This window comes from Martes martes, assembly GCF_963455335.1.
Source record: "Martes martes genome assembly, chromosome: 11".
In the NCBI taxonomy this organism is placed as follows: domain Eukaryota; kingdom Metazoa; phylum Chordata; class Mammalia; order Carnivora; family Mustelidae; genus Martes; species Martes martes.
In genome coordinates, this window is record NC_137899.1 from 70,916,656 (window position 1) to 70,937,091 (window position 20,436).

A 20,436-nucleotide genomic window follows, 5' to 3' on the forward strand; every position below is an offset into this window, starting at 1 on the left:
AATCCTTCCAATGTAAAGTGCATTTAATCTTTTCAATCAGCAACATGCTTAGAGAACACACCCAGAATATCTGGGACCAGTGCTCTACACTTTTCTACCTACGTGCTCGCTTCGGCAGCACATATACACTTTTCTACCTACTGAAAGTACATATGTTTATACACATATGCATACATACATATATATACATGAACACGTATGTGTATTTATGTATATATACACCCTTGTGTATGTATATAAATATAGTATGTATATATTTTATGCATATATAGATATTTTAGGTGTAAGTACATCTATATGCATACTGATATGTATATGGATACTGAGATAGATATTTTAACTGTATGTATACATATATGCATACACACACAGTAACTGAATTTGACCCAAACCCATCCTACGACTACACTAACAATTTGGTTTTAAAAGGATATTTAAGTGTAGATTCAAATATAGATAATTAAAATATCTTAAAATCCCAGGCCATATCCACAGAAAATGGTGTCATTTAGTAAAATTTCCTTAGAATCTCTACTTACAATCCTAAAGTAAATAAAATAAAATAAAAACTAAAAAAAAAAAAAACCTACAGATATAGAGAACGATTTGATAATTATGTTTATTCACCTCTACCCTGTTTATAATACGATTGCATTAAAAGACCTTTTAAAAAAATTTAGTAAAGTTAAATTTCAGGTCAAGGCCTTTTTAAAACTTTTCAGTTCCCAGCATGGAAATAATATACAGAAATCCCACTGCTAGTATATGAGAAACCATGAAGCATGTGCTATAAAGAATAAAGCCACATTCGTTTTTACCTGCATTGATGCTCCCTCCACTCTGGCCACACAGGCGACCCGGTCCAGGAAAGTCACTGCCACGGGCACTGCCACAAAAAAGCCCTTACAGAAGGCTTTGGCGTATCTTCTCACCCAGCCTTGTGACTGTGCCATACCTGAAAACAAGTACAAAATTAGCCTCAAAAAAAGGTAAAAAAGAAAAAACAAAAGCAGCACAGGAAAAGCAAGAGTTAAGGAAAAACCACCTCATCGCTTAATATATTTCACATGCATCCCTACAAGCAGTGGGATAAATCTGATTTAAATCCCAAAGGCAAATACACTAACTCAGATTAACTCTTTTCAGTAACTGAAGTCCACTTGATAACTTTAGTGGAAACTCTCTCTTCACAAAGCAGGAAGTTAGAAAACAAAGAAGCATTCCATTATGCCTTCAGGTTGTTGGCTATTACGGTGGAAATGCTTCTCACACTTCTGACATCTGTTCTCTTCCACAGTCCCACAAGTTTTAGTGGGACACATGGCTGCCTGGCCTCCCTTGCAGCTAACTGTGACCATGTGACTAGGTCTGATGAATGTCGTATGAGTAAAAATGATAAATTTCCACATTGTGCCCTGAAAAAGAAAAAGGGGAGGCCCTTCCTGTTTCCCTTTTTTTGATACCGTGATAACAATGGGGTAGTAGGAGCAGGAGTAGCCATCTCAAGATAAAGATGGCAAAGCAACAAAATAGAAGGGTCCTGGATCCCCAGCACCACAGAGGGACTATAATTGTGCTGCATTGCTTACCCCTGAACTATTATATTAAATGAGAGATCCACCACTTTCCATCATGTCCAAATTACTGCTACATGAGTCTGCGTTACAGCAGCCAAACTGATCCTAATACAACAATGAAATCTATGATAGATCAAGAAAAAAAAATAATAAAAGAAAAAAAACACTGCATGTGGATTCAATACAGATAATTACCAACACTCACCCTATAACCACTGGACTAATTTTCAGATTTTCTAGGGATAAGTATTCCCTTAATTGTCTCATGCAATGAAAAACACAATAGTGAGACATCAAGATATGCTACCCTACCAGACCAAAAGGAGCTGAACACAGTCCAAGAGATGAAGAAGCTTCATAGTCGGGAAAGATAAATGACTGTTTTGTTCTCAGTCTTACTTAAGACAAGCTCCAGGTGCTACCCAAGACTGAAGGAGGAGGTGGAGGGGGTTCTGAGGTTAGAGGTCTCTTGACCTCTCCTTTGCAGTGTGCAACTAGATCAGAGCAACTGAAAAGATCCCTAATACAACCACAAGGCTTATTTAGACCTAAACCCACATGTCAGTTTGCTTCCAAGTGATAACCGAAGATTATTTGTCCTTTTGAGAGCAGATTCAAAAGGGTCCAGAAATGCAATTCACACCAAGCATATACCAGAAAGGCATACACTGGGACAGTACTTAGGCTTTTCATTTTTAAGTTCCCAAAAGTCACACTTCCAAGGAAAGCAGTGTTATAATAATATTAATATTACAGACATGAAAAGAAGCCAAAAATAGATAAGAATATAAGAAGGAGAAGAAAAAGACTAAGAAATATATTCATGAACAATATAGGGAGACGGAGCAAGAAAATAATATAAATAAATAAATAAGTATAATTATTTACTTATTTGCATAAGTGAATAAAAGCAGAAAAATTACAGTTAAATTCAATCTGAGTACTCATATCTGAAGATTTTACCCGCTGACCTATATAATTTAAACTTGAAATGAGAGACAGAGGAACATATAAAGAAAGGATGGGACCACTTCCAAACCGCTTTATCCAAAAGACTTCACTTCTTTTATTTTAAAGGAATGTTTCCTTTAAAGACACATACAAAAGAGGGTAACATGGTAATGAAAAATACATAGTCTTCTGATCCTGACAGAGCAAAAGAATTCTCCAGACTTACCAGTATAAGACAATGGCTTTCCAACGGTTTTGACCATAGCCCATAGTAAGAAATACATTCTATAGAGCAACCAAGTACTCAAATACTCACACACACACACAAGTTACACATACACCCTCACAAGGCAGCAAATAAGAATTGAAAACAGTTTCACAAAACAGTACTTATTACATAATAGGCTATCATTTTAGTCTGTTCTGTTTCCTTGGATGAGACAAGATGAACATCAGGAGACCAGATTATTCTAGTGGTCCAGAGCAAAAGATGATGGTAGTCTGGACCACACTGGTGTTGACAGAGATGGAATAAAATGAGCAGACTTGGGGCACCTGGCTGGCGCAGTCAGCGGAGTGGGCAACTCTTGATCTCAGGGTTGTGAGTTCCAGCTCCATATGGGACACAGAGCTTACTTAAAAAAAAAAGAAAAATGAGCAGACTTATGATACATATTTTGGAGGTTAAAATGACAGGATTGGATGTGGATGGGCAATGGCGGGAGATGGGATAGGAACTAAGAGAAGGAAGTGTCAAGAGGCAGTAGTGACCTATGAAAGCACTGTTAATTGCATTTGAATTGCATTCCAAAGTAGTAAAAACAAGCTCAAAATTCAATTTCTCAAACCTTTACTCACTCTTACTAAGGACAAGGCCATAAGTTGGACACTAGGAATATAGGAGTGGAAAAGCAGATGTGGTCCTTGCTCTCAAGGATTAACAGTATTCCAGGAAAGATGCCCCTGAATGAACATTCTTAAATGGAAATGAGTATTGAAAAGGGCCATGCCCTGAAGCATGGGAATATGGAGCAAGACAGTCCCTCCATCAGAAAACGATCAACAAAGGGCTGCCGAGGAAACAGCAACTGAAGTGGGACCTCAGCATTTCAGGCACAAGGAGCAGCATATGTAAAGGCCTAGGAGTGAAGTAAAATGTAGCTATTTAAGAAACTAAAAGAAGTTCAATTTGGATAAAATATATACACAATTTATTTGCTGATTTTCAATTTTTACTTTAGTAAACGTTATTTTGAAAGAGTTTATTTTTTATTTGAGGCAGAGAGAGAGATGGAACACAAGCAGAGGGAGCACCAGGCAGAGGGAGAAGCAGGCTCCCTGCCAAGCAAGGAGCCCGATGCGGGACTCGATTCCAGGACCCTGGGATCATGACCAAAGGCAGATGCTTAACCGACTGAGCCACCCAGACACCCTACTCCAGTAAACATTTAGTTATTGACTGCTAAACACCAATGCTAAGGGAAGAGAATATAAAGATGGCTGGGCACACAATATCATATCATTCAAAAACTCTCAAAAACAATACTTTATATTTTCTATGTAATTTTGTATAAGTATATAAAAGTATTTAAAATAGAGTATTATTTGTATTATTGTGCTCACTACTAACTAACCACTCATATCAAATATTTATATAATTAGTAAAGAACAAAAAGAAATAGAAAAAGCAGGCTTATCAAAATGCTGAGTGGCTCACCCTAGATGCTAGAAATGTAGATGATGACTATATTCTTCTTTGAACTTCCACTGGTTTCTAACATTTAAAAAAGAAATATGGTGCTATGAAGTCACTTTAGTATATAGATAGTACAGGATGATGCCAGTCTTGATCTATTTCCTATCATGATAAACTACCCTTTCTCAGTCCAGTCTCTATGCTGTTCTATGGGTAACAAAAAACACCAAGTAAGATTCTTCCCTATTTACGCAGCAATCAACATAACTGACTGCAATTCTTTTATGTAGCCAAAATAGTCTAAGTCGGAATATTATATGCTTTGGAAACTTTCTTGAGAGTTTGAAAAGCCTTAGAAAGTCCAATCTTTCTTCTCACCCATAGTAGCATTTGGGTTCAAACAGGAAAAACCTGCTGACAATCCATATTATAGCCAACCTGACAACTTGACTATTTTAAGTAATTAATAAACTGGCTTTGAAACACATAAATCTATGCTTATATAAATATTAAGCAAAAATAAATATTAATAAATATTAAGCAAATGCAAATAGAAAAACATGCTCTTATACATCTGTGGCTCTTAGAATTAAAAAAGCAAACATATGACAGAATGAAAATGTAAGTGTAATCTTTGCTGTTCCTTGTTTCCTGCATGCATGGACCTTCACTAAATGAGTAGGGAGATGGGCAGAATAGAAACTGGGAAAGTTTTCAAATATGATGATGCTGCAGCTATCCCAGTTATAAGGCAACATGCATCCTTACAATGTAAATTAAAGGGAAAGAGAATGTAAGTTGTATTAGAATTGGAGTCCCAGAATTTTGAGCCTCCCTTCCTTCCCAATATCCACTCTCTCATACACTGCTACTCCATTTGGTCACTGTGGTCCCCAGGAAGGATCATAGTAATGAGAGTTCAGGGCATGAGGTGGCCTATAACTAGCTGCATGTCTCACCACCTCACTTTCAGGCCTCAGTTTCCTCGTCTGTAAAACGGGAAGTTAGATTCAATGTCTAAAGTCCTTTTTGTGCCCAGCTTTGGTCTTAAAAAGTCACTCAGATTATTACTAAGAAGAGACAGGAGGTTGCCTTTTAGGTTTGAGACTCCAAGTGTTAAAAAGAAAAAAAAGACTTCGCTTTTATTAAACAGCTAGTTAAAAAAAAGAAACACAGAAGAAGCTAGAACAAGTGCAAATCATGTCAAAGAACATTTAGTTATAGTGAAAGCCACTGCTCTTTCACTTCCTGTCTTCATAACTCCACTGCTGACCATCTCCTGCACAACAGAGTCAAGACAAGTATTTTTCTACTGAGAGACTCTCAAAGAGGATGTGGGAGGAGTGCCAATGTGAAGGTGCACAGATGCTGCCCAAGCCAAGGGAAAAAATTAAGCTACCTTACAAACAAGTTGTCACTATTTTCAGAGGCTCAAAAGCCTCAGTATACTCCTGTCCCACCTGAAATGCAAACAACACCTCTACCACATAAAAGTCAAACACTTTTAAAAGCTTCTAACTATCATTAAGATAAACCATACATAAGTGAAAACAAACATTACATTTCCATGTCAAATCGTACAAGTAAGTTGTTTAAAGTTCTATGGCATTCATATTTTGTTAAAGTTCATATATTTTTTATTTCTGTAGAAACTGCCAAAGAATCATTGGAATGATCTGGTCTTTTGTTCACACCCTCAATGTTTAAAACCTCCACACTAATAAGCACCTAACACCTGTTTCCTCTGAGAAAATTTCTTTTAAGCAATGATAATATGCTACTAAAACCATCCCCAGCAAAAAGGAAACAATTTTTATCAGTAACCTCATTCTTCTAGTAACCACGCAAGTCACTTAGGTTCAAAACATTGCTCCTGAGAAAATTGATGCTTAAGTGGTAGGCACAGCTGGTTCGTTGCTGAACCGAGAATATTTTTAAATAAGCTTTCAGATTCAGTTGAAATCATATGTCCCACCTGCCACATAGCACCTACAAGGGAAAGTTTCTTGGTGATGCTGACCTCAACCACATAATGACCTATGCCATAAATGTCTCTTTCCTCTCATGACTTGTAATGGCTTGATCATGCATGAATTCATCTAAAATGATTCTTAAATTTGCCTACATTTTAGCCTCTACGAAGTCACCAGTCTCTCATCCATAGCAACCAGGTGGATAAATACACCTCAAGTCATCCTCATTATAAGGACTATTTAAAAACTGTGTGGGAGGTTTGAAGGTAAGAGGAAAATAATAAATTACAAGGCAGTATCTTATATAAAATGTAATCTTTCAATCATAATAATAAGCTTGCACATTTGGATAACCAAATCAAGATTTTACTTCTAAACTCAAACCATATATCAAACTATGAACATCAGAGAATGTAAGAACAGGGATCCAAGCAAATCAGACACCCAGTTCTCTGCTTCCTCAATATGCGTTTATTGCTCACCTACTAAGTACCTGGGAACTGGGCTAAGGGATGAGTACACAATGCACAAGATAGGTGTGGTCCTGGGCCACACAGAGCTTACATTTTCATTCTTGCTACATTATCCACTTTGCTAGACACTATGCTAAGACACCAAAGGTAAAAAGACAAACCAAAGTCAAGTTCCATCCAAGGCGGACTTGTTACAAGATCATAAGAAATGAGTAGGTGACCATGCATGATCAGACTGCCCTCCTCCATGGATCTCTCCAGGAGTTCCTGCTACCAATAACCTCAGTCCACAAACAACCTAAGCATGCGAACCCAGGAGGAATCTGGATACATCTGGACAAACCAATGCAAGAGAAAAAATAATAACTAATGAAATAGAATAACTTTTTAAAATATTTTATTTATTTGAGAAAGAGGAGAGAGAGCACCCACACGCAGGGTGGGGGAGGTCAGCAGGGGGCGGGGAAGGGGTGGAGGGAGAGGGAGAAGCAGACTCTCCACTGAGCAGAGAGCCTGACGATGAGGGGCTCGATCCCAGGACCCTGAGATCATGACCTGAGCCGAAGGCAGCTGCTTAACCAACTGAGCCAACCAGGTGCCCCTGAAGGAGAACAATTTTGATACTACTGGAAGCAGATCCAGGAAAGTAATCTATGGAAACCAATTTAAAAAAAAAATTCAGGACCACCTTGCTCCTTTCACTTTACAAATAATCTTATAAAATAGACAATGGGTAATCTTCAGAATGTGAACTCCAGCATCAATTCTTTTATCTTTTAACTCATGTGACTTAGCAGTCTCACTCAAAAATTTTCAGAAGGACAAAACATTAAGAAAAAAACAAAGAATAAAGAAAAACTAGCCACAAATAATAAAAAGGATAAATGGAGTTAGACATAAAGTGAACCATGTTCTGGCAAAGATACCCAATAAAAGTCAACAGTAGTAGCCTAGCAAAGATAATAATGTCCTCTGTCTTGACCTAAAACTGCTGCTTTGATAGAGATAATCATAATTCCCCAAAACTGCTGAACATCTGGATACCAAGAGAGTAGAGATTAAAGCTGACATTTAATTTTAAGTCAGGAATTTATACAAGTAAATTCCAGGTTTATGCCCTACTATACTTGGTGTTGAGAGAAAACACAACCAGAAAACAACCAGCATATGAAACTTCATGAGTTTCTGGTAAGGACTCCAATTTGCAAATGTACAGCATTTATGCTCACCTTTACCTCTGCCTCAGAAGGGGAGTCCTCCCTCTGTCTGAGAAGAGGCCAGCTGTGCTCTGCAGGGGGAGCATCAGCAAGAAGGGAAAGTCAGTATAAAATTGGTGGCCTCTATATCTAACTGGCCTCAGTTCAAATCATGATTCAATCATGTGACTTTGGACGCATAATTTTTTCATCTGAGAAAACGTGCAGGGTGTTTTGGAGGTGTAAAATGTTCACACATGTTGTTCTGTTTAAGTAAGCATTTGTAGGGGACCCTGGGTGGCTCAGTGGGTTAAGCCTCTGCCTTCGGCCCAATTCACAATCTCAGGGTTCGATCCCAGGACTGACAGGATCTCTCTCTGTCAAATAAATAAATAAAATAAAATAAATAAAAATAATAAATAAAATAAATAAAATATTTTTTAAAAATAATAAAAATTTAAAAAACAAAAATAAAAAAAGTAAGCAAGTATGAAGAAAAATAATAAAGTTCCATTAAGCTAGTATCTGAATACAGTATTTGTATATTAGAAAATAATGGCTGGATCATCAAATAAAAGGTATTTCTCCAGGTAAAAGCATTAGCCATGTCTAAAGAAAGGGGCTAGCAGTAACAAATCGAAAAAGAACATTAGACTTGCATACATACTGATAATTCAGAATTCTAACATAAGCATTTAGTTTATTTTCAAGTATTTTGCTGTAATAAATAATGCCTCAGTGAAGGAGAAAAAAAAGAATAGACTTAAGGATGTTTGTTACATGCAATAAAACCAGTAAAGCTCATCTTACAGTAATGGGACACCTACTAAACAGAGTGATACTTTTGTTCTGCTTTGAACTCAATTTTCTTCTAGAATTTAACCGGTTAGGAACTATCATATTTATTGATATTGGCTAATTAACAAGAATTATGGACTGCCAACATCGTGGCACTGTCTTAGGTGATCTGAGGGTTTTTAAAAAACAGAATAAAGGAAAAATTATGACTTAATGCCAAACTGGACCACAGGAATAAGTTCTAAAATAGCCACTGGGGGAAAAAGAAGAAGACGAAGAAGAAGAAAGAAAGGTGCTGCAATTGGAAGAAAAAAATTCAGGAGAAAAAGCATAAAGAAAAAAATGAATTTAAATGTAGAAGGTGGAAGCACCTGGGTGGCTCAGAGCATTAAGCCTCTGCCTTCGGCTCAGGTCATGATCTCAGGGTCCTGGGATCAAGCCCTGCATCGGGCTCTCTGCTCAGCAGGGAGCCTCTTCCCCCTCTCTGTTTGCCGTTCTGCCTACTTGTGATCTCTCTCTCTCTGTGTCAAATAAATAAATAAAATCTTTAAAAGAAATAAAAAATAAATGTAGAAGGTGGACAATGCTCTGAAGCTAGAACTCCATCACAAGAGGAAAGTTGGAAAGAACTCAAATACATGGAAGCTAAAGAATGAATGGGTCAACCAGGAAACTAAAGAAGAACTGAAAAAATTCATGGAAACAAATGAAAATGAAAATATAACTGTTCAAAATCTGTGGGACACAGCTGAGGTGGTCCTGAGAGGAAAGTAAATAGCAATACAACCCTTTCTCAAGAAACAAGAAAGGTCTCAAGTACACAACCTAACCCTACACCTAAAGGAACTGGAGAAAGAACAGCAAAGAAAGCCTAAACCCAGCAGGAGAAGAGAAATAATAAAGATCAGGGCAGAAATCAATGAAATAGAAACCAAAAGAACAGTAGAACAAATCAACAAAACTAGGAGCTGGTTCTTTTTTTTTAAAGATTTTATTTATTTATTTGACAAAGAGAGATCACAAGTAGACAGAGAGGCAGGCAGAGAGAGAGAGAGGGAAGCAGGCTCCCTGCTGAGCAGAGAGCCCAATGCGGGACTTGATCCCAGGACCCTGAGATCATGACCTGAGCCGAAGGCAGTGGCTTAACCCACTGAGCCACCCAGGCGCCCAAGGAGCTGGTTCTTTGAAAGAATTAGTAAGACTGACAAACCCCTGGCCAGACTTATTAAAAGAAAAGAGAAGGAACCCAAATTAATAAAATCATGAATGAAAGAGGAGAGATCACAACAAACACCAAAGAAATACAATTATAAGAACATACTATGAGCAACTATACACCAGCAAATTTGACAATCCGAAAGAAATGGATGCATTCCTAGAGACACATAAACTACCAAAACTGAACCAGGAAGAAATAGAAAACCTGAACAGACCCATAACCAGTAAGGAGACTGAAGCAGTCATCAAAAAATCTCCCAACAAACAAAAGCCCAGGGCCAGATGGCTTCCTAGGGGAATTCTACCAAACATTTAAAGAAGAATTAATACCTATTCTTCTGAAACTGTTTCAAAAAATAGAAACAGAAGGAAAACTTCCAAACTCATTTTATGAGGCCAGCATTACCTTGACCCCATCAAAAAGGAGAATCACAGGGACACCTGGGTGGCTCAGTGGGTTAAAGCCTCTGCCTTCAGCTCAGGTCATGATCTTGGGGTCCTGGGATCAAGCCCCACTTGGGGCTCTCTGCTCAGCAGGGAGCCTGCTTCCCTCTCTCTCTCTCTCTGCCTGTCTCTCTGCCTACTTGTGATCTCTGTCAAATAAATAAATAAAATCTTTAAAAAAAAAAAAAAAAAGGAGAATCAGAGATCAATATCCTTGATGAACACAGGTGCAAAAATTCTCACCAAAATACTAGCCAATAAAATCCAACAGTACATTAAAAGGATTATTCACCACGACTAAGTGGGATTTATTCCTGGGCTGCAAAGTTGGTTCAACATCTGCAAATCAATTAATGTGATACAATACATTAATAAAAGAAAGAACAAGAGCCATATGATACTCTCAACAGATGTTGAAAAAGCATTTGACAAAGTATAGCATCCTTTCTTGATCAAAACTCTTCAAAGTATAGGGATAGAGGGTACACACCTCAATATCATCAAAGCCATCTATGAAAAAACCCACAGCGAATATCATTCTCAATGGGGAAAAACTGAGAGCTCTTCCCCTAAGGTCAGGAACATGGCAGGGATGCCCACTATCACCACTGCTATTCAACATAGTACTAGAAGTCCTAGCCTCAACAATCAGACAACAAAAATAAATAAAAGGCATCTGAATTGGCAAAGAAGAAGTCAAACTCTCACTCTTTGCAGATGATATGATACTTTATGTGGAAACCCCAAAAGACTCCACTCCAAAACTGCTAGAACTCATACAGGACTTCAGTAAAGGGTCAGGATATAAAATCAACGCACAGAAATCAGTTGCATTTCTATACACCAACAGCAAGACAGAAGAAAGAGAAATTAAGAAGTCAGTCCCATTTACAACTGCACCCAAAACCATAAGATACCTAGGACTAAACCTAACCAAAGAGACAATCTGTACTCAGAAAACTATGAAGTACTTCTGAAAGAAATTGAGGAAGACACAAAGAAATGGAAAAACGTTCCATGCTCATGGATTGGAAGAACAAATATTGTGAAAATGTCTATGCTACCTGAAGCAATCTACACATTTAATGCAATCCCTATCAAAATACCATCAACTTTTTTCAAAGAAATGGAAAAAATAATCCTAAAATTTCTATGGAACCAGAAGGAATGTTGAAGAAGAAAGCCAAACCTGTGAAAGCCAAAGGCATCACAATTCTATACTTTCAGCTCTATTACAAAGCTGTAATCATCAAGACAGTATGGTACTGGTACAAAAACAGACACATAGATCAGTGGAATGGAATAGAGAGTCCAGAAATAGACCTTAAACTCTATGGTCAACTAATCTCTCCACAAAGCAGGAAAGAATGTCCAATGGGAAAAAGACAGTCTCTTCAACAAATGGTGTTGGGAAAATCGGACAGCCACATGCAGAAGAATGAAACTGGACCATTTCCTTATACCACATACAAAATTAGATGCAAAATGGATTAAAGACCTCAGTGTGAGACAGGAATCCATTCAAATCCTTGAGGAGAACACAGGCAGCAACCTCTTTGACCTCAGCTGCAGGAACCTCTTCCTAGGAACATCACCAAAGGCAAGGGAAGCAAGGGCAAAAATGAACTATTGGGACTTCATCAAGATCAAAAGCTTTTGCACAGCAAAGGAAACAGTCAACAAAGCCAAAGACAACTGACAGAATGGGAGAAGATATTCGCAAATGACATATCAGATAAAGTGCTAGTATCCAAAATCTATACAGAACTTAACAAACGCAACACCCAAAGAACAAATAACCCGATCAAGAAATGGGCAGAGGACATGAACAGACATTTCTGCAAGGAAGATAACCAAATGGTGAACAGACACATGAAAAAGTGCTCCACATCACTTGACATTAGGAAAATACAAATCAAAACCACAATGAGATACCACCTCACACCAGTAAGAATGGCTAAAATTCACAAGTCAGGAAACGATAGATTTCCTGCAAGGATGCAGAGAAAGCAGAACCCTCCTACACTGTTGGTGGGAATACAAGCTGGTGCAACCACTCTGGAAAACAGCACGGAAGTTCCTCAGAAAGTTGAGAATAGAGCAACCCTATAACCCAGCCATTGCACTACTGGGTATTTACCCTAAAGATACAAATGTAGTGATCTAAATGGGTACGTGCACCTGAATGTTTATAGCCACGATGTCCACAATAGCCAAACTATGGAAAGAACCTAGATGTCCATCAACAGATGAATGGATAAAGAAGATGTAGTGTATATATATACAATGGAATATTATGCAGCCATCAGAAGAAATGAAATCTTGCCATTTGCGACAATGTGGATGGAACTAGAGGGTATTATGCTGAGTGAAATAAGTCAATCAGAGAAAGACAATTACCATATGATCTCCCTGATGTGAGGAATTTGAGAGGCAATGTGGGGAGTTTGGGGGGTAGGGAAGGAAAAAATGAAACAAGATGGGATCGGGAGGGAGACAAACCATTAAGAGACTCTTAATCTCACAAAACAAACGGAGGGTTGCTGGGGGGAGGGGGGTATGGAGAGCGTGGTGGGGTTATGGACATTGGGGAGGGTATGTGATATGGTGAGTGCTGGGAAATGTGTAAGCCTGACGATTCACAGACCTGTACCCCTGGGGCAAATAATACATTATACGTTAATAAAAATAATTAATAATTTAAAAATTAAAAAATAAATGTAGAAGGTGGGTTTAAGACTGTCTGCTAAAATTGCCATTATGTTTAAAAATTGCCATTAAAATGTTGGAAATAAAAGAAGGATAAATTACATTTGGTAAATTTCTCAGACAAGAGGAAAATATGATTCTGAAAGAAAGGTTCATCTATGGTCTGAGATACTGAGATGTGGGCCAGACCAAGAAACAGGATGTATGTTAAGAGAATTGAGGAATAAGACTGGTTTTAATACTTATTTTTTATTTTACTATGTTTTGTCCCTTAGCAATATGGAAACCCCATGATTCCAATATTTTTGAAAACCATATAAAACTAAATCCATAATACCATGGTATTATGAGCCTCTCCAAAAGCTGGTGCAGTCCACTCTAATCCTATAAATTATCTTTATCCTTTAACTCCATATAGACACCATTTGGCCACATTTACAACTAAAGCCCAATCTCAAATTTCAGTTATTAAAATGCCATAAATTCTGCAAAACTAGTTTATCATAAAAATTAACAGGCAAGTGAATAGCTTTCTATAGGGTGAGGAAAATCCTACTAAATGATAGCCATTAGCAAGGAGAAGCTTGGTAAGCTTCAACTCTAATACTCACAAAATTTAGATATCAACACTGCACTCTTTTTGTTTCTTAGTTTAATAGAAAAGCATAACTTCTGTCATTAAGTAGAAGCTAAAGGCAATGTGGTTTTAAGCTAACAATATAGCAACTTAAATATATGTGTAAATGAAACAGACCAGGTACTCATCTACAATCCAAACAAAATAATTAGAGAATTTTGGACTATTCACCATAAACCTATTTATTCCTGAAACAATAACATTCTGAATTAGCAAAATAACACACTTTCAGCATCAGAATACTTACTGAGTAGCTTTAAGAAAAACAAAAACAAAAAACATTATTGGGGCACCTGGGTGGCACAATGGGTTAAGCCTCTGCCTTCAGCTCAGGTCATGGTCTCAGGATCCTGGGATCGAGCCCCACATCGGGCTCTCTGCTCAGCAGGGAACCTGCTTCCCCCTCTCTCTCTGCTGGCCTCTATGTTTGTGATCTCCCTCTCTCTGTGTCAAATAAATAAATAAAATCTTTTTTAAAAAACTACATTATTTATTATTTCACTATGTGTGAAATTGGCTTTTAAAAAATTAAGATAGCCTACAAAAAGGAAAAAGCATCCTTTTCAGAAAAGAAAAATCTCAAAACCCTTTAAAAATCTAAACTAAGAAATAGGAGTGAAGGGAAATAATGAGAAGAATATAACATTGAGAACCTAAAAAAAAGAAGGGCACAAAGTAAATAAGAAGAATATTGGAAAGTAAGCATCAGGCAATAACATGAGTAATGGGAAAATGTCCCTGAAAACACCAGGGTGACACACAGTTCCTGGAGCACAATTACCTGAAGAATCAGCTTTGCTGTTCCTTACCTACCTCGGGATCTCAGATTCTGGCCCACTCTCTCATAACTGCTTCATATTCATTTATCTTAGCTACTATTCACACTAACCCTATTTCTGCCCTATTTTTAAATGGTACAGGGTCTCTAATGGGTTCAAGAGTAAGTACAATAAGCAGTTTTTTAAAAAGAGCATGATTTCAGGGTCTCATGAAAATCCTATTCTGACCTCTACCCTTCATGCCTCAAATAAACTGCTTTCTTTACTGAGCTACAAACACCTATACATGAATATAAAACATCAGCTCAAATTCACATTAAGAGATAAGGAGAAAAACACAGCTTTTCCTTTGATCGGGTTTGGGAATGGGAAGTACCAAAGTTTCTCAAAATAACCCAGGCCAACTGGACCCTAAAGGGGCAAAGATGAGAAAGTAAGGTCATTTAAAAAAAAAAAAAAAGTGGGACTGTTAAATACAATGTAACCAGCAAACACCACCAGCCCAGGGATTATTACTGTTTACAGAATGATAAAGATAAAAATTAGAAACACGGTCTCCCCCAGCAGGGAAGCATATTAAAGCTCTGATTAGTCTGTCAAAAATAAAACCTGTCCAAATGGTCGGAAGCTTTGGAAGGTTGCCCACAGCCCATCTATGGCAGCTGCATGCCCACAGGGAGCTCAAACAAGAGCAGTGCAGGCTCGGTGTTGGATAAAGATGCAAGCCAGATGAGAAGATTTATGCAATTTAAGGTAAAAGCAACAATAACTGATGCCTTTGGAAGAAGCAGCTAGGATCCTTTAAATCTGCAAGTGCAAGCATAGGGGGCGGGGTGCACACACTTGTTGACATGGCAACAAAGGCCCGGCGGGCAACATAAGTTTAAAAAAAAATAGCAGCCAAGAGGTCAGGATACCAAGAGGCTCATCCCGTGCAGCCTGGAGATGAAGGCAGATGGAGCACAGCACTTTCTGGACTCAAGTGTCTGCTGCACAGAAAGTCCAGGGATCATAATGAGTCCCTGGTGAGTATACAGCATATGGAGCTGAGATGTTGCTTAGATTGCTCCCCACACATAAATGCCTTATTTTGATTTTACCTACTTGCCTATATATTATGAGTAACTATTTAAGATACCTGTGAAACTATCAAAATGCAATGCCCTGAAGCTAGGGCTATCTGCCAATCAAAACATTCAAAATTACTCACAGCAGTATGAAATAATGGAAAACAATTTTTTTAAAAGGCTGTATGCAGGGCACCTTCAATGAAATATAATGATCCTTACTACATAATTCTAAAGAAGCATAAGAAGTTGGGAAGATAAAGCAACTTAAAATGTCACCAGATTATTATTAATACTATTTTGTACACCTGTTTTTAGATACATGACCAGTAAGTGCCAATAGCTGTCAAACACAGTAGACATAGCTTTATGTGACATTCCACCAGTTTGGTACAAGACTCCTAAAAGGTGAGATATTGGGGCACCTGGGTGTCTCAGTGGATTAAAGCCTCTGCCTTTGGCTTAGGTAATGATCCCAAGGTCCTGGAATCGAGCCCCACATCGGGTTCTCTGCTCAGTGAGGAGCCCGCTTCCTCCTCCCTCTCTGCCTGCCTCTCCACCTACCTGTGATCTCTGTCAAATAAATAAATAAAATCTTTAAAAACAAAAAAGGGTGAGTTATTAGTGCAGAGATGGTCAAATATATGAGTGGAACAAAAGGGAGCTATGGTGGCTTCAAAATATTTCTTCAAATTCCTTGACAGGCCTCTTTCAAAATGATGAGCCTAATCCCCATCTTCTTTAGGGTGGGTGGGACTTAGTGACTGGGTTCTAGCAAAGAGGTGGCATAAATGATGCTGTATGATTTGTCAGGTCAGTTATAAAAAGGAATGCTACCTCCTAGCTCTCTCTCCTCATCACTACCTCTAGGCAAGCCAACACCACGTCCAGAGAACAGCGAGCCACAGGAGAGGCCCAGCTGGAAAGGAACTGAGGCCTCCCTCTCCCCAGATACCCAGCACTACCCTGGCCAGCTATGTGGGTGAGCCAACTGCAAGCCCGGTCCTCCTGCCTCAGGCCTTCACATGATTGTGGCTTGGGCTGAAATCTTAACTTCAACTATAAGGGAGACCCTGAATCGGAACTGCAGAGGTGAACTACTCCTAAACCACCGGCCAGTGGAAACGTTGAGAGATGATACGTGCTGTACGCCATGGCACTTGGGGATAACTTGTTTTGCAGACATACCTATTAAAATAGTAAACCCAGAAATAGATCCAAAGACACAAAGAAACATGTTATATGATGAGGATATTAACATTGGTGGGTTTGAGTTAACAAATCATGTCGAAATAACCAGGCACAACTTGAAGAGGGAAAAAAAAATCAAAGGTGGATATTTAATTAACTCATTACAGAAAAAAAAATACCACATAACCCAAAGATTAATATAAAAAAATATATACACATAAAACTAATAAAGGAAAATAAAGGCAAACAGTCTTTTAGGGGTGGAAAGAGGCATTTCTGAACATTTTACAAAACCCAAAAAAACATAAAAGAAAAACACTGACAGGTCTGACTACATAAAAATCAAAACATACCACAAACAAGGTTAAAAGATAATCAGCATGACACAAAAAGCTGCAATATGTATTAATCCTCAAAGTGTCTAAAATTATACAGCCCTTACAAATTATAAGAAAAAAGACAAACGTTCTGAGTGAAAAGTAAGCGAACTACATGAAAGGCATTTCACTGAAAGCAAAATATGGATAGTTTATAGAGATATAAAAAGATGTTAGTTTATACAGATATAAAAAGATGTTTACACACACTAATAATAAAACAAATAGAAGTAAAAATCACATTTTTAACCTATCAAGCTGACAAAGATATAGAGAACTAAAAGCATCCAGGGTATGAAAATACAACTTCTCATGTTCTCTTGGTAGTGCAAACTGGTAGAATCTTTCTTGAATGTAACATGACAATGTGAACCAACATGTTACATGAAGGCAACCCTCTGTGCAGGTTTTGGGTATAAAGATATGACTGTGGATTTTCAGTGCTCCATTACTACTAACAGTGAACCTGAAAACAATTTAAGTGCCCGTGAATACATAAGTAGACTATGACATGCATGAAGTAGAATCATTTGTAATCATTAAAAAGTATATTATATACCTATATTGCTTGACATTCACTTTTGAAAAAAACTGGAAAACTCTAAGTATAATAAGAACTTGTTTATTTGAAATTTTATACACACATAGAGCATCATCATCATAATTTGGAAAGAAGTCATGTGACCAAGAATATGAACCAAAATGATGACAGTAGTGTTTATTGATAGTCAAGGGATTTTCCCTTTCTTTGTTCTATTTTTCTGTATTATTTAAATTTTCAATAATGGGTACATATTATCTTTACAAACTAAAGCAAATTAACATTAGTCTTTTCTGCTACAACAGATAATTCTTCAGTGTAAATTAGCTCATATGCAGGAAAATGGCATCAGTTGTGTTGGCTCATATGTAATTATCCCCAGCACATCAGGAACAAGTTTTCTCACACTTAATGGGAAAAGTTCCGTTTAATGGTTTCAAGACTTCCACTGTGTATGTTAAGCTACCTGAGGAAGCTGAGAGTGCAGATGAAGAAATGCACAGTATTTTCCCCAGTCTTAAGATTATAATAAAATTGCTAAGTCAACACCTTGGATCAGACTTTTCACTTTGATGAAATTAGTCTCTGGTAGAAGTGGATGATTTAAGGACTTACAACCATCAGGAGGAAAACCAGGGTTTAAGGCTGCCTAGGATTAACTGTGATGCTGGGTTTAAATGCCAGTTGAGATGTAGCCATTTTTATTACAATTGTCATTTTTTTGTATGTTTAGTTATGTTTACAACATTCCACTGGTCTCAAATAATCTGTTCTCATCTGTTCCTGACCCTGTTTTCTCTATAGCCCTATCACTTCTAGCACATGACTTTGCAGAATTAAAGATCTTTCAGGAATGCAAACGTGGCATTAATAGAGAAATGCCTAAACTATTCTGAGTAAAATGCAAAGAGGTAGAAAAAACATTCCATAAGAAAAAAAAAAAAAAAAGAAAGAAAGAAAGAAAGGGAAATGAAACTTTAAACTTTATTTTGCTTCAGCCATAGTTTCTAATGAAAGATTTGAAACACAGGGCAAAATAATTTCAATATTCATGATTTACACCATACACTTTTATTGCATGTTACACATATAAAGAAAAAGAAATGGCCTTTGTACCACTATCTACTTAAAATCTAAACAAGACAGAGAATTAAACAGGCATCAACCATGGAAGAGTCAGCAATCCAATTAACTACACACACACACACACACACACACACACACACACACACCCGCCCCCCAGTGGCACAAACAGGAGGGAGATTTCTTTCTTTCTCATATAAAAGAATTCCACAGGCAGGCAGTTCATTCTGACCCAGTACTTTCCATCAAGGAAGTTCACCCATCATCATTCCTTTTTTTTAAAGAAAAAACACCTTATTGCAGTGTAAATGACATACAAAAACTGTACATATTTAATGGATATACCTTAACAAGTTTGAAGATAAGCATACACCTGTGACACCATCACCACAATATATTCCATAAACATACTGGACAACTGCAAAAGTTTCCTCCCACCCTCTTTTAATCCCATTAAGTTTAAATACAGTATTCAATTATATACCCTCAGCTGGGAAGGAAGGAAGGAGAAATGCAAACAGTGGGGGAAGCAGCTCTGAAACTATTTTAGATACACTGTAGCATTGACCAAAGGAATTAAGGAGTCAGCTGGAAAACAAGGTGTGGTGGAAAAGAGGAGATATAAATACACACAGGGAAGTCAAGAAAAAATCCTCTTGAGACCTAAAAGCAAAGATACCCCAGGGGAGACAAGTATTTCTAGTATCTGGATCTTAGCTTCTAATGTGATTCCTCACTATAAGGAACTCAAGCTCTTCACTGAAAGAGTTCACTCCAGGGCTGGGCCTGGGAAGATACAAGATGAGCCTGGGACATTTTGTTACACCACTAAGTAAAGAGGTGCTCAGAAAAATGATGGAAGAACAGCAGGACCCAGGAGCCGGCCTGAAGGATGGGAAAATTTGATCACTGAATAACTAACATCAGTTATAATTATAAACTACCAGAAAGTACCTTTGGATTTGCTTATTTCTGAAATTGGTAGTATTATAGAACTGGGTATTTAGCCTCAAAAGGTAAATTATGTAATGCAAATTTGATTTAGTATAAATAATACCGTGAAAGTGTTTTATAAACTGCTAAGTTTAATAAGATGCAAAATATTATCTTAAAATAAGTTTCCTTTGTGATCACCTCACATATATGTTAGAAATGAAGCTAGTTCCCTTGCAGGTACAAAAAAAAAATTTCATTTCATAAATTATCCATCTATGTAATTTCCAAAAGTATAATTATTGAGATGTGTAAAGAGGGCTTTCCACTATTCTTTGATTTTGTATCTGCATGTCCAGCGGTTACATGACTATGAGATCCAGTGGTAAAATACAAGGTGTGAATTCGAACTATTTTAAACGCACATTTTATGATCATTAGTCCTAGTATACAATGGTCAAACCCCTGTGGTTTGTTAAGAAACAGCTGGTGTTGAAATTATCTAAGCCTACAGAGCACTGGAAAGAGCAGAGAAGTGATCGCCAAAAAGAGGGAGAGAGAATTAAGTTGGCATTTCTTCCTTCAGTATTTCTTTTACATCAATAAACATTTGAGTGCCTGCTATGTACAGAGCATCATACCAGTTTCTATACTGAAAGAATGAAGACATAACTGTGTATCTATATAGATATTGAACATTAAACATTGTTCTTTTGAATTAATCTAGCCTTGTGATAAGGTTACCAGGGCCATAAAACTAAAATGAAGAAAGATAGGTTTTATAAAAGAGATA

At 37.5% G+C, this 20,436-nt stretch overlaps 1 protein-coding gene across 3 annotated transcripts in view; it reads right to left on the reverse strand.

Annotated features, from left to right (window-relative positions):
• IMMP2L (inner mitochondrial membrane peptidase subunit 2) overlaps window positions 1–20,436 on the reverse strand; it is an 860,098-nt gene that overhangs the window by 816,294 nt on the left and 23,368 nt on the right. For all 3 annotated transcript variants that reach the window (XM_080819140.1, XM_080819139.1, XM_080819141.1), the window contains exon 3: window positions 819–955. In XM_080819140.1, the coding sequence (XP_080675266.1) occupies window positions 819–953 (135 nt within the window). In that variant the 5' untranslated portion in view covers window positions 954–955. The remainder of the gene's footprint in view (window positions 1–818; window positions 956–20,436) is intronic.